General features: G+C 39.7%; 1 protein-coding gene across 2 annotated transcripts; it reads right to left on the reverse strand.

Moving 5' to 3' along the window:
* Positions 1–1,612: 1,612 nt before the first annotated feature.
* MFSD9 (major facilitator superfamily domain containing 9) lies at positions 1,613–13,221 on the reverse strand (the record flags this gene model as incomplete). Of its 2 annotated transcripts, XR_014185069.1 has the most annotated exons (7): positions 1,617–3,157; positions 3,982–6,152; positions 6,685–6,894; positions 8,210–8,339; positions 9,354–9,397; positions 10,684–10,771; positions 13,072–13,204. XR_014185069.1 is itself a non-coding variant. In XM_082062439.1 (6 exons), 6 exons carry the CDS (start codon positions 13,219–13,221, stop codon positions 5,362–5,364), a joined length of 1,413 nt encoding a protein of 470 aa, XP_081918565.1. In that variant the 3' UTR covers positions 1,613–5,361. The 2 variants fall into 2 exon arrangements, 1 of the variants encoding a protein (XP_081918565.1); XM_082062439.1 differs by having other exon boundaries at positions 1,613–6,152; positions 13,072–13,221.
* Between the last annotated feature and the right edge of the window lie 930 nt (positions 13,222–14,151).

Below are 14,151 nucleotides of genomic sequence, written 5' to 3' on the forward strand. Positions count from 1 at the left end.
CAATTTCAAACACCAGCAACATTTTAAGGCTGACACTGCAAGAAATGCTTCAGCTGGTCACCATTTCCAAAATTGTCCAAGTTCTGCCAACATCCCCCAGCTCCTGAAGAAAAGATGAAGGATTTTGAAATTGGCTGGAGGAATGCTTTTTGTATGACAAGAGCTTTGATCCTATAAAAATATGCTTATGAATATGCTTGAAACATGGCATCTGCAATATACAGCCCCAGCCAGGCGAACAATAGATTGGAGGCTCATGCCAGAAAACATGGTGGCATCCGAGGATGAGAAGGAGGAACTGCTTCAGGACACGGTAGACAGAAGATATGGACTACTTGATTCAGGTGCTATTTAAATCTGGGAGAGATATGAGGACTGTGAGTTCTTTTTTTCATCCCTCATTTTAGCAGATCATGATATATCTTGCACTTTCTAGATAAACCTGCAGCTTTGCTTGACACTGCGAGTTGTGTGAACAACCATGAGGAAGTGTCGTGGTTTAACCTGAGCTAGCAATATAACCATGATAGCCACTCACTCACTCCCACCCCAAAATAGGGGAGAGAATCAAAAGGGAAAAGAGAAACTTGTGGATTGAGTTACACACAGTTTAATAAGATAACGAACTAACAATAATATACTACTACAACTGCTAATATATTTTAAATTGAAATAGAAAAGATACTGAATGCAATTCCTCATGAACTCTGTCTGCACCAAGCAGCCAGTCCCAGGAAGAGAGAGAACACCGTGGTCCTGAACAGATGATCCCAGAGAGAGAAGAGAGAAAAAGGCAGAAAGGCCCAGAGGCTTCTGCAAAACACCAGGATGGCAAAAGGTCGAAGAAAGTCCCAAAGAGAACTCTCCCAAACAGGTCTCTGTCCCAGCTCTGAGAAAACCTGAACCTAGCCAGAAGACCCCAGCGCTCCTTAGATATGAAGGATGATGCCAATGTGATGGAATATTCTTATTGATCAGCCTGGATGTCAATCAAGCTCTGCCCCATCTATGCCCCCCTGCCCAGCTGCCTCACACCTGTGGGCAGAGCTCAGAGGCCATGGCTCTTAGACCAGAGCAATTAAAAACATTAACTCTGTCCCGGGGTGTTATCTTCTTGTCCTCAAACTAAATCCAAACAATGATCATTCTAGCTATGAAAAAGAAAGGGTTCTAAATGCATGAAGAAAATTAATTTGTTTTAAGTCAAACTAGCACAAAACTGTCTTGCAACTTTAAAGTCAGAGAGTTTCATCTCCTTCTTGGCCTGTATTAGATGGCCAGCTAAATGGGGAGCTACTTAATAAAATAATAATAATTAAAAAAAAAAAAAGCATGTCAGCGTAAGTTGAAGGAACCTGAACACCTGGAGTTAATCAAAGTTGGGGCTAAAAATTGTCCCTTTTGGATACTGTGTTGAGCCAGTTGAGAATCTTATCCATCCGAAGAATTCTTCTTACAGGTGGTAGACAGAACTTCTAATAGCACAACACAATGGTAGATTAGGTTAGCATCATTCCTCTCCCAGGTCAGCAAACACTGAGGTGCTTCAGAAGCCTTTTTGTCCTGTGAGATTTGACAGAATATGAGGGACTAAGATTGCAGAAGGGAAAGCAATAATTATACTGGCTGCTCTGGTGAGCCTCACTGGCTCATGATCTGAAATGTGCTCAGGTTTAAATGTATGAGTTACAACTGCACCCTATTTGCCACAGGTTTTATTTCAAAAAGTAATTTTGTGCCACAAAAAGGAAAAGAGATTTTGAATACACCAGTTTACTTCATTTATTTTTCATATCTAAGAGCTCCTGTTTATTACAAATTTGACAGAAGAGCAACTCCTATGATATAGCACATCTCAAAAATAGTTCTTTGATGCTAATTTAGGATTTAAAACAACCAGAAATTTGCCTTAATTTCTCCTTGCAAGTTATCGCAGAAGTTTTTTCAAGCCTCCCCTTTAAAACCAGCTCTACAAACTCCTTCATTTTAATGAGAAGGAAGTCTGTGCTCCACTCATAGTCATTTGATTCTCAAAGTTCACACTCCAATATACTCCCTTACAGGATTAATGACCAGCTTTTTGTGACCAAGCTTTCAAAATTATAGCAATGACAGCACAACTGGTTTTTGGGTTTTCAAATCCCAAAGTGCCAAGCTATAAAGCATCACTTACTCAGGGTTATTCCCTACTACCCATAACCAAATGAGGGCTGGCAGCACCTGAACAGACTCACAGAGGTTCCCATCAGCTAGAATGTGGTGGCATTACAGACTGCTTGAAGTAACCAGCAAGCCAGTTAGAAATAAACACTTGTCATGTTTTTTTTTCTGTGTTACCTACTCAATAAGCAACCTGTTCTCAGAAAAGGAGAACAGCACTGACCTCTGTGATGGTTTTGCGGTGAGTAAATTCAGAGAAAACACGACAAGGAACTGAAATCTACAGAACTGGTATGTTTATAAAGGATCTCTTCAGTTGTATTCAGCATGCACCAACATGTAATAAATCTGACATTTGCTTCATCATTTAAAAGCAAGAAAATCAGTGCATATCATATGCTACCAGCTCTTTTACAGAAATAAATCACTACATTGGATACACAGCCTCTTCAACATCAGCTGATCATAAAGGTCAGAAAAGTAGTCACTGTTAAAAAGTTAAAATTTCAAAAGGTAAAAGGCAAAAAAACCCAACCCTGCCTACAAGCCCATGAAAACCAACCCAAACCTAAAGTAAGAGCAATCAAGAGAAAAATCTTAATTTGCAGTGATTTGAAGGTAGAATCTTTATTTGTTCCATATTCAGATCTCTGTTTTGTTGAAGTTTTCAGATATCACAGCTGGATTAAAGAACCTGCTGAGTAATTCAGTAAAGCCCACTAGACTGTAGGCAGAAATAGCTGGAACTGTTCCTCCCTCAACAGAAAAGAGGGAGTCACATCTCCTCCTCTCCAGGGAAGCAATTTACTCATCACTTTCTGAACTTGCACAGTTATGGCACTTGAGAGACAACACAGGGTATCCAAATGTGGTCTCCAGGCACTAGGAAGAGCAGCTTTACGCACTCCAACTCAAAACTGGCAAGTTCTCTATTTTCTATTTCTTCTTTTTCATTCACTGTCAAGCCACTTCTTGGTTGACTCCTTCACTCCAGTGCCTTTTATGTGAAAAGAAAGATTCAAATGAATATTTTAAGGAACAGCTTTAAGAAAAAAAAATCTGCACTCCATATTGACTTGAACACCTCTATTTTGTGCTGTATTTTCAGCAGAGTAAAGAAGTCTTCTTCTCTAGCATCAGTTGCAACATGTCCCTGAGACCACAGCCTTCCACAGATTTCTCAGTTAGATTATTTATTTTTGTTTTTATTTAGCTTAGAATTATTTTTCAAAACAAAAATATTTGCTAATTGTGGAAAGCATGTTTTTCACTTATGTATAAATAAAAACAGTGAAGTTTTCAAGTTTTTATAAGCAGAAAAGCAATATTCAGGCAGCTGTATCTGTTAGTATAAAGTGAATTTTATGGTGTCTACAGAATTCAGCTTTAATCAGTGAAGCAGCTTAAAACGGTAAATGGTATCTGTTATCCCATATAATCAACAAATATAGTAAAAGCTACTAAATCTTTCATATGGGTTTTTCCTCCCCTTTTCCTTTACTTCTTGCTGTAGTTGCAAAACGGAAATCCCTGACTTACAGAGGGTTAGTTTTAAGTAAAAAAACCAAACAAACTCCCCAAAAAACAATTTTAAAAGATGGAAAGATAGAAAAAAGGAAATTTAGGGCAAGAATGTTTCAGGACATCTACCAAGCAAGACAGGAGGAGACAAGCACTTAAAATGCCTGAAGTTTCTAGGGAGAAATGAATCACAGATTATTACAATAAGGAACTCTGAGGATATGTACTGAAATCATAGCAGTAATGAGACACACACATGTCAATATATAAAATTAAAACAACTCAGAATTCTATACATACTTCTGTGGTGCTGCCACTGGTATCATAAAGGTTTCAGCAAGGATTTAAATGACAGCAGGCACTGGAAAAGGTAGAGAAGAAAAAAAAAAATAATAAAATGCAAACCACCATCTATGATTCTTCTGAAGCAGCAACACTGTTTGCACAGATGTGTTCAAGAAGATAACTAATTTGTTTTTATCAAAATGCCCCCAACAATTATACATAGCTGACTTTGTACTTTCATCAAGTAATACTAGGAAAAGCATATGGAATGTTATCAGTACAAAATACATTTTTTCATAAGTTTCAAATGAAATGCAAACACTTATGATTGGCAAGTAATATGAGCTTGAACAGTAAATAGCACAGGGAAGTGCTACAACTCTTGGTATAGCTTTGATAGTAAGCTCTCATTAGTAAAACAGTGCAGACAATGAAGATTAAAACACCAACAAATTTGTCACTGAAATGTCACTTATGCCTCCAGAGATGAGATGCGTTAATCCACATCCATGAACTGAGAGTTGCTCCAGCACACCTTTAACAGTCATTCAAAAGAATTAAGAAGCAAATTTATTTTTAAAATGAAGGTAGAAAAATTGCACAGGGAATATTAGCAAATAATTTATGACAAATTTGTTCAGTAGAAGTTTTACTAAACAGAAACCACCAGCTCAAGTTTCAATAAAGCTTACATTCAGTCGCAGTTTCAGTCTGAATGACCCCATATTATTCTAAAATTCTCCGTTTTAGGCCTTCTAATACATAAGTTAGCAAATATCCAATTCTGTTACCTGGGAATGACCAGGAATCAGCAAGGGTCAGATAGCTGCCCTAAGGTATGTCATCATGCTGTGCAGCAAGTTTTGTAGACAAAGTATGCTTAACGAAAGCACAAAATCAAACACTCTGTTAATTAAGCTTCTCTCACAGCAGACAAATGACAGCAGATCACACCATAAGAAATTAAGGCCAAATTCTCCTTCTGATTAAATAACAAAAATTCACCACTGATTAAATAATAAGTATCCATTTGCACCTTTTAACAATCTATCAATCTAAACACTGTTTCAAATGTGAGCTACAAGAGGGAGTTGTGTATTTCATGTAATTATCTTTTTCCCCTCCAAAAAGGTTAAAAATCCATTAAAAAAATCCCAGCCAGTACAATACAGCAACACCTGTCCTCCTCACAAGTGTTCTAGTGGTACCAGTTAGAATAACATTTGTCTGGAGTTAACATCCCTGCAGCAGAAATATTTATATGTACTTGCTTCCACATGAATATGATGTGCCTTCTTAAAAGATCCTGTACAAGTCTGGCAGGTGTAAACGTCACCCCAGGCTGATTCACTTTGCCTCTTCTGTAAGATACCTCTGTGCAATCCAAATTTGCAGCTACTGATTTTTTAACTTAACATTTCCATAGCTACAGTATTTTTGTTTGTTCGCGTTCATTATCAGAATAGCTACTAAAGCTAGTGCAACCCCTAGACTTGGAGGGCCACAAGGAGTGAACTCCTGAGCAATTCCAGAAAGGAGCGGAGCAACTATACGTCCCACCGATGTCACAGACTGTCCAACGCCTAGGAGCGTACCACTGGCCTCATTCCCACCGACAGTCAATTCAAGATCAATGATACAAGTACGACCTATAGTAGTTGAAAAGGCTAAGAACGTGGAAGATAGAATGACCATCCATATGCTCGGCGCTGACGCATACAGGAGAATCAACGTACAGGTAAGTGTGCTGGAGTGCAACAAAACTCTGTAAGTGTTGTGCTGGTAGAACCTTGTTATTGGTCCAAGCAGACAACCAGCCAGGACTCCAAGCGCACTGCTATAGCTCAACAGGTATCCAGAAAACAAGGGTTTCACTCCAAATCTCTCCTCCAAGGCCAGACTAAAATTGCTATAGTAGAGCAGTATGGCAACAGACATCAGCAACCGCACTAAAAATATATCCCACAGATCAGAGCATGCAATTCCTTTAATCCTCTTCAGCACTGTTGTAACTTGGATCCACGGAGACTGGAAAAGACTATCGCTTGCCATAGCTCCATTAGTTTCTGATTTCAAGTGCAGGTCACTATTTGCTTTTGCTGAGAAACTGTCTGTTCCTTTGTTGCCCTGTTGATGTTCCCTATTGCCAGTGTTTTCTTCACTCCAGGGTAACATCCAGACAAGACCTACATAGATCAAGAAAATGATTTCATTCAATTGCATTAACTTTACATGGAAGATATTAGTCTGATTGTAAAAGTTTTCTTAAAGATCAAAATTTTTAAAAAGGACTTTAACAATAATGCCACTTTCAAAAATTACAAAGATTAAGTCTACTGTTATTCACAGTATTGGTACAATTTTAAAGCAGGTGAAAGAAGGAAGGAAAACACTGAGGTGACACATTTGCAATATTTAAACACATCTAATGGCTAAAGCCAAAATTGTGATTTCTAGTCTTCATCTTTGGGCACATTAAAAATTCCCATTCCTATGTCTGAATGTAAAAGATATATACAAAGGAAAAGCATCTGGAGGTTAATGGTTTCAAAATTCTCACCCTTCCACACAGGTTCAAATTCAAAGGGTAGTATCAGTATACAGAGAATGTATGTCATAGATGATAAGTACCATGAATTCAAGGTATTACAAATGGCATAAAAACACAAGAGTGAGGAACGAATGGGCCCAAGATGCAAAATATGACATACAACTTACCAGCATTCAGAAGGAAGATGGAGGCACAGATGAAAGACGTTAGATAAAAGCCATCTTCCAGCTCTGTAAGGTAGCCACCAACAACAGGCCCCAGAATGAAGCCCACACTAGAAGCTGCATTGAAACGTCCCATTACTAATGGGCGGTCTCTCTCAGAAACCAAGTCTGAAAGCAGAGCTTTAGAGATGGAGAGGGTGTGCTTGAAAATACCTGCAACATAATATAAACACAGTGATAAACATATATTGCTCAGTCCAAAAGATTAAAAATTACAGAAGCTATATGAAATAACGAAGTTCAAAAACTCTATGATTGGTATTTTTAAGATTCCATAAGCTACAAATTCTTCAAAGCTAGAGTCATGCAGCCTTTTGGACCGTGACCGTCACCCTGGCTCTTCAAGAATTTGGACTTCAGAATCAAAATTATTCATGCATCTGCTTCTGCAGCCCTGCTGAAAGAAGAAATAGCTCAGCTAAGTGCCGGAGCACAAAAGGAATAAAAGAGTCACTGAAACAGGAAATTATGGGTGGGTAACGGTGGAGCAGGAATGGCTTGTCTGCTTATGAACATAGCTCTGTACCAATTTTGCTGAGCACGGAGATTTCCAGGATTGTAACACACCAAAAACATGTGGGAGACTGGTGGCTGGCAAAAGAAGAGAGCAGGGCGGTAAGCATTGCAGGAATACCTGCAATCTTTTGCAAGGTATGCAATGCAGTCTTTTATGCTCCTTCCCTCTGACCAGGGCAATGCTGTCACAGTCACAATGCTGTTAGCATTAAAAAGTATTACCTCTACTAAGTAATCAAATATCAACCAAATAATTCATTAGCAAATTGTCTTGAAATGAAGAAACAATATTAACAGTTCCTAAATCAAGACTATGGGCCATAAAAATGCCCTTGGGTAGATGTGTTCACAGTAATAGCAATACTTACTATATCACAATACATGTAATGAGTGTTGAGATTATAAGAAATAGATTATAAGAAATCTGACATGAACCCTGGCACAAACTTAGCTTCAGTGCTGCAAGCGTACATGCTTTTGCCCAACATAAATATTCTGCTGAAGAAGTGACCTAAAATTTCAGCCAAATTTTGTAGTATCACCTTGAGGTATACTTTCAGCATGAGAAAAAACAATAACACACATAACATTTCGTTCTGCATTGCAAGTGCAGGTCAAGATTTCCACCAGTGATTTGGTGTATTGTGTACCTGTTATGACTAACCTTACAATAGCTTCTTTCAAGGAACTGCCGCACTCCTATTCTCACAAAATTCTGCCATTCAAGGTGGCATAAAATTTATGACAGTTGTTTAGTATGTATTTCAAATTATTTTCAGAAAAAGGCCATGAGAATGTTTGATTTGTAGAGATTTTTCCATTACTGAGGTTCAGCTGCTGTTGCGTGGTGGTGATGCTATGTGGCCATCCACATACCATGACTTCTCTAGCAATAATTCTCAAGCTGAGACTACAGGGAATTTAAACTGCAAAATGCCAGGCATTTACTCACCTACAGGGACTCTAGAAATGGCAAACAGCAACACAGTGGTAGATGTTCCAAGAAGGAAGTAACCCAGCGCACTGAGAAGAATACAAGCAAGCAGGGAATACCGTCTTCCTACTATGTCACTCCAGCAGCCCTTTCATAGAGCAGGAAATTAAGATTAGCTTTTTATACCATTTAATTATGTACAGTGAACAATCAGTACTTCTAAATTAAATTGAGAAAAGAGATCAAAGGACTGTCAATGAAAGCTTAATAAGCTTATTATACAACATTCCTAAGCACTCAAAATCTGGAACTGATGAGCAGAGCTCTGCCCTGCTGGCAGTGCACCTGCTGGAACTATCATTCTATTTAATGTCATGCATACAGCTTTTTTAAAAAGAATTTCTCTCTTTTAAAAATACAATCCTGCAATAAACACCATGAAATAGTAGTAGCAGCTCTCTGAAAATGTTATCACAACCGACCACAAATATTTCTTTGCAACAATGGTTGCTATGTACTAGACACTTGTTGAGCATCCTAAAAGGAATGATCTTAGCTATGAGGAATTCATCATCTGAGTGTAGACAAGTGGGAAGTATTTATGAGAAGGGTGAACAGTAAATTTGCATGTAGCATGCTTATAAATCAGCTTGATTGCCTACTTCCTGTTTGCAATAGTCTTGCATAGCAAATCCTGAAACAGTTTTTTCCATGGGATGCTCAAAATCTGCTCTTTTGGAAGCTAGGAGGTATCAGGGTAACATTAAAGGTATTCCTGGCTAAATGTAGGGATCTAAGGTATTAATAACTAAGGCATACATTCAAGAGGTTCACCCCTGACATTTAGTCTTTGCACTCTTGCTTAGAACAGGAGGTAAAAAATCAAAAGCTAATGGAAAACAAAACTAAACAAATCTCAAAGGCATAATACATGAGAACAGAATACATGTATTCTGTTTAGTTCTGAAAAATTTGATGATTCCCTACAAAGGAAACAAACATTTTCCACACAAACTAAAAACTGGATACACCAACCAAAAATGCTTATATGAACACTATAAACATTTAAGAAATTTCAAGAAACACTCATTAACCTCCATCCTTTTTTCCCCTAAATCCACAGAAATGCCAGCATACTTAGGAACATAGTGTTAGAACTCACCACAAATGTGCTGGAAAATAGTTGCATTATACCATAGAGAGATCCTAAAACAAACAAGCAAAACATCAATGTTAGAAATCAAACTGAGGTTTTGGGTTTTTTTAAATGAAAACCACAAAAATTTTTAAATGAGGCAGCATGAGAGAAACTCTGCAAATAATTTACTAGAAGAATAAGAAGAGTGAGAAGGACAAACCAAGGGAGAAGTTTAGCACATAACCAAAGAAATAGTTGTACAAGTCTTCAGCAGAAACTATGTAATGAAGAAGGATGCTGCTTTGTGTGATGTATTAAACATTGGCACTCACAATTATTTTGTCAGAATCAGCAAAGAATTTCATTACCGGGAGGTACTTGTTACTTTCCATTTGGCACTCCAACATGTTACAAGGTACCACAGAAGCCCTGAAGAAACCAGAGACCCTCCTCTTTCATTTTGGAGGCTGAGTTTAGTATTATAGCAGTTAGTAACAGGAGAAGCCGCAAAGAGAAGCAGAGAGAAACATCTGCCAGCCTTTTTCGTTTATAAGAACACACCTCAAAACTCAGTTTCTTTTAAAGTTAAAAATCAAAGCAGACTGTTGAAATGAAACATATTTTTGATGAATTGCAACTTTAAATAATACTCCGACAACTCAGAGCAGAACCAGAATTATTTCATGAAAAGTGCTAAATTTCATCCAAAATAAAAGAGCAAGGTAATAAAAACCTGAATAACAGATCCCATGTCAACCATACATAGCTATAAAGAATATCATACATCATACTTGTATCATTAAATACGAACTTTAGAACCATGGAACTTCATCTTACCACTTCCTTTTTAAGACAAAATTCCAAACCTTCAGAATTTACTTGTAAACGCTCTTCAAAGATGATAAATATTTTGCCAAAAGACAGCTGCAAGGAACTTAATCAAACTGGGAGCAAGCATGGGCTTTGGAAAGCTCAGGAGAACTAGCTGCAGAAGTACTGTTTGCAAAGCTTGTAAATAACAACAAAAGTAAAAGCAACACCTCTGGCTTCCAGAGTTGCTGAGCTGTGAATTCCTGCATGGTGGAAAAAGATCTGTACAAGTGTTACTGCAAGATTTTCTTGTTCTTTCCAATAATTCTCTTTTTCAAGCAACTGCTTTTGGCTACTATCAGTATATAAGTTTGGAGGGGTCTTTGGGTCTAACACAGTACGGATGACCTTACATTTCTACTTGGAAACTGGTCTTTTTATTATGCTACTAGCAAGGAAGAACCATGTTACAATGTCCAATTTGCAGTATGGCATAATCCACTTCACATTATCTTTGGTAAATCAGTCAAGCACTGCAACTCACCTATTATTCCAGCAACTGTATGACTTGCTCCTAGAGATTTTATATGAAGGTTCATTAAAGGAACAACCATACTCACACCAAATAAATCCTGAAAAGAAGGCAGGAAAAGTTTTAATAACTGATTCCTTTTACAAAGATGATAGCAACCTGGCTTAATAACAGTAAATATTAAAAAAAAAAAAATTATTTCCATATCAATACAAGATTAAAATACATTTTTTCATGGCCAATGTGGTATGCTGTAACCTCTATAATGCATCCAGTATGTACAAAATTACAAAAACACATAAACTGAAAGATAAAGGGTAGCTTCACAGAGGAGTTAAATCTATGGGAATGGCAATCCTCTTTCCCCCTCCAGATACAATTATTCTGAAGATACATATTTAAACATTAAATATTCCTTTAATAGATACTTAATCTTTTTTAACAAGAAAAGTACTTGGTACCTGTATTTTAAATGCAAAGTGGTCTGTAATTTCAATCACCCAAAAATACTTTTCACTCATGCAATGAGAGTATATTTGGAAAATCTACAGTATTTTAACTCTCAACCACAATGGGGAAGAAGCTCTGGTAGGTCTAAACCTACCTACAGACTGTCTTTGTGTATAACTTGAGAAATGTAGTGAAAAGACAAAAGAAAAAGGAAAAGGGAAAAAGAAAAAAAAAAGAAAAAAAGAAAAAAAGCATAACTTTAAAACATTTTGCAGGAGGAGGGCAAAGGACACTGCCCATCCTGAACAGTACAAAAATCTCCTACTCATTCTTTTTGATTTTTTTATCTTTTGTTAAGCTAACCACATTGAGCCAGTGGTTCTTTCACTACTATCTGGCGCAGCCTACAGTGTCCTATATCAGAGCAGAGCATTACAGAAGATCTGTTGGAGCAAGATCACCTTTTATCAGTGACTGCTTGAGCTGAACTAGACTAGTGTTTCACAGCATGGCCCAAAGCCTGAATAACTGTAACACAGCATATCACTAAGTCAATTCTCACACAGTGTGTCGTTAAGTATCTTTTGATGAGTGAAATTAAGACAAGGTTAGAATCAGTGTTATACAGATGAGCAAACAGAGCACACAGCTTAGGAACATCTTCAATAACACAATCTTAGATGTCACCTGCAGACCTGAAGAGAGGTTCAATGACTTCATCCAGGTCATCGATAGAGACATTAAGGACAGGTCTCAGAATATACTCTGGCACTGTGTTGTTGGCATGCAGGTAGAGCGAGACCCATTAACCACGATCCTCTGATGGGTAGTTATTTCTCATTTCATCTTTAATTTCTTATGTCAAATGATAACTACATTGTGTTTGCTTGGTTACAGGAAGCCTGCATCCCAGGCAGCTGTTCTTCATGACGATATTTCACCACATTCTACACCCTCTAACAGGACATTCCTTGGGCGACTTCAGTGCGTACTCCTGCTCAGTGCAGTGAGGTATGACAAGAGATGAAGAACCACAGTGTTTAGAAGTGAGCTAACAAGCAAAGTTTGTTCTAATGCACCTTTTCCTACAGCCCAACCTAAAAGTTGGTAAGAGAACATACCCACATTTCACAGTGCAAATTTGTACTAATTTTGCATTCATTTTCCAAGTCATCCATTTGAATTGTAAATTAACTAAATAACATTTTTCCCCAAGGCTTGTGAATTGCTACAGAATAGAAACCTTCTTTAAAGACTGTACACTATGTTCTTTCAGTAGGGGGTGCTTTTCTTTTTCCCTAGAAAAATAATTGACCTTTTTTTTTTTTGTTTTGTTTTGGTTTTTTTTTTTTTTTTTCCCAAAGTTTACACCAACTACTTGTATTTCAAGGAAACAAGGCACAGCTCTCTGAGCGACCAGGCCATAACTTAGTTTTAAAGGGCACTGCACTGTTCCATTTCATTCACAGGATAAACCCCATACATTTGCATCAAACTGCAAGCAGTTTGCACAAATAAAACAACACCGCCGCTGCAAACCACTGTCGCTACAAACATTCGAACTCAAAAAAAAAAAAAAAAAAAGCAGCTGAAGGGATAGACCTCATAACCCAGCAGCTTTATCTGAGCCGGAACGGGGGAGTCCCGGGACTCGGCCGGGCAGCGGCAAAAGACGCGGGGCGGGCGCTGGTGGGGGGTGGCGTCTGCCCGACACCGGGCTTTGCAGCATCTCCTGACAACCCTGACAGGACCTCAGGGCTCCGGGGCCTGCCGCTGGGCTGTGCCCCCTCACCTGCTTCCAGCACGACCCCTGCAAGGGCTGCCCCAGAGCCGTGAGGTCGGGCAAGCACTCATGCGAGGTGGGCAGACTTCCCCTCCTCAGGCACGGCCGCCCGTTCCGGGCCGCGCCGGAAGGGCGCTACGGCCGCCGCACTCCGCCTCCCCGCTTACCAGGAAGCCCACCGCGTAAAGGCACCGCACGAAGCGGCCGGACGCCGCCGGGCTCCTGGCAGCTCGCCGGCCTCCATCCTCCTCTTCCTCCTCCATCCGGCCAGCGGCGGCCGTCGGCCCGCAGCCACCGGCGGCGCGGGGCATGCGCATTGCCGGCAGCGGGGCGGGAACATGGCGGCGGCAGGGGGAGAGGGGAGGTTGTACAAGCTCTTGGGATTTTCTTTGCATTAATGAGTGTATTCTTTGTGTTTCTCTTTCTCTCCTTTTTTTTTTTTTTTTTTTTTTTTTTTCTTTTTTTTTTCCTGCACATGAGGAGAAGCAGGAGTAAGGATCCCTGTCCCCCCGCCCCCACACACGCACCTGCAGGACTTTGTCCTTCCTGCCTCTTGCCTGTTTGCGTTTGGAGAGTTTTGCAACGAGTCACCTCAGGGCTGGGTGCTCTAATGAAAGCAGGAACAGCGAGATAGGGTGGAGGGGCTTCGGAGGCAGAAATACACCCTGGGGTCTGTTCCGCCTGGAGAAGAGGAGCCTGACAGGGGATCTTATTAAATATGTCAAGAAGATGAGACCATATGCTTTTCAGTGGTGCCCAACGATACGATGAGGGGCAACAGGCACAGACTGAAGCATAGGAGGTTCCATCTAAACACAGGGAGAAACTACTTTGAGGGTGCCAGAGCACTGGAACAGGCTGCCCAGAGAGGTTGTGGAGTCTCCTTCTCTGGAGACATTCAAAACCTGCCTGAACATATTTCTGTGTGATCTGCTCCAGGTGAACCTGCTTTAGCAGGTGGGTTGGACTAGATGATTTCCAGAGGTCCCTTCCAACACTAACCATTCTGTGATTCTGTGAACGTAGCAACAGGTCCCCTGCACCATTCTCTTGGTTGCTGTAGAAAGATGACTTTTGAACCTGTGTGCCTCAGGGCCTACCTCAATCATGGGGAAAAGCAGCCATGTCCCCCTGCCAGTGCTATGGCTTGGTCCTCTCATGGGGCTCAGCCAGGTGCCTTCATCATGTGTTTCCTGTGACAAAATGTTTTCCTGCCTTGTTACATGGCTGGTGGTTGTGGCACTGAG

Source organism: Streptopelia decaocto (genome assembly GCF_964273445.1).
Source record: "Streptopelia decaocto genome assembly, chromosome: 1".
NCBI lineage: Eukaryota > Metazoa > Chordata > Aves > Columbiformes > Columbidae > Streptopelia > Streptopelia decaocto.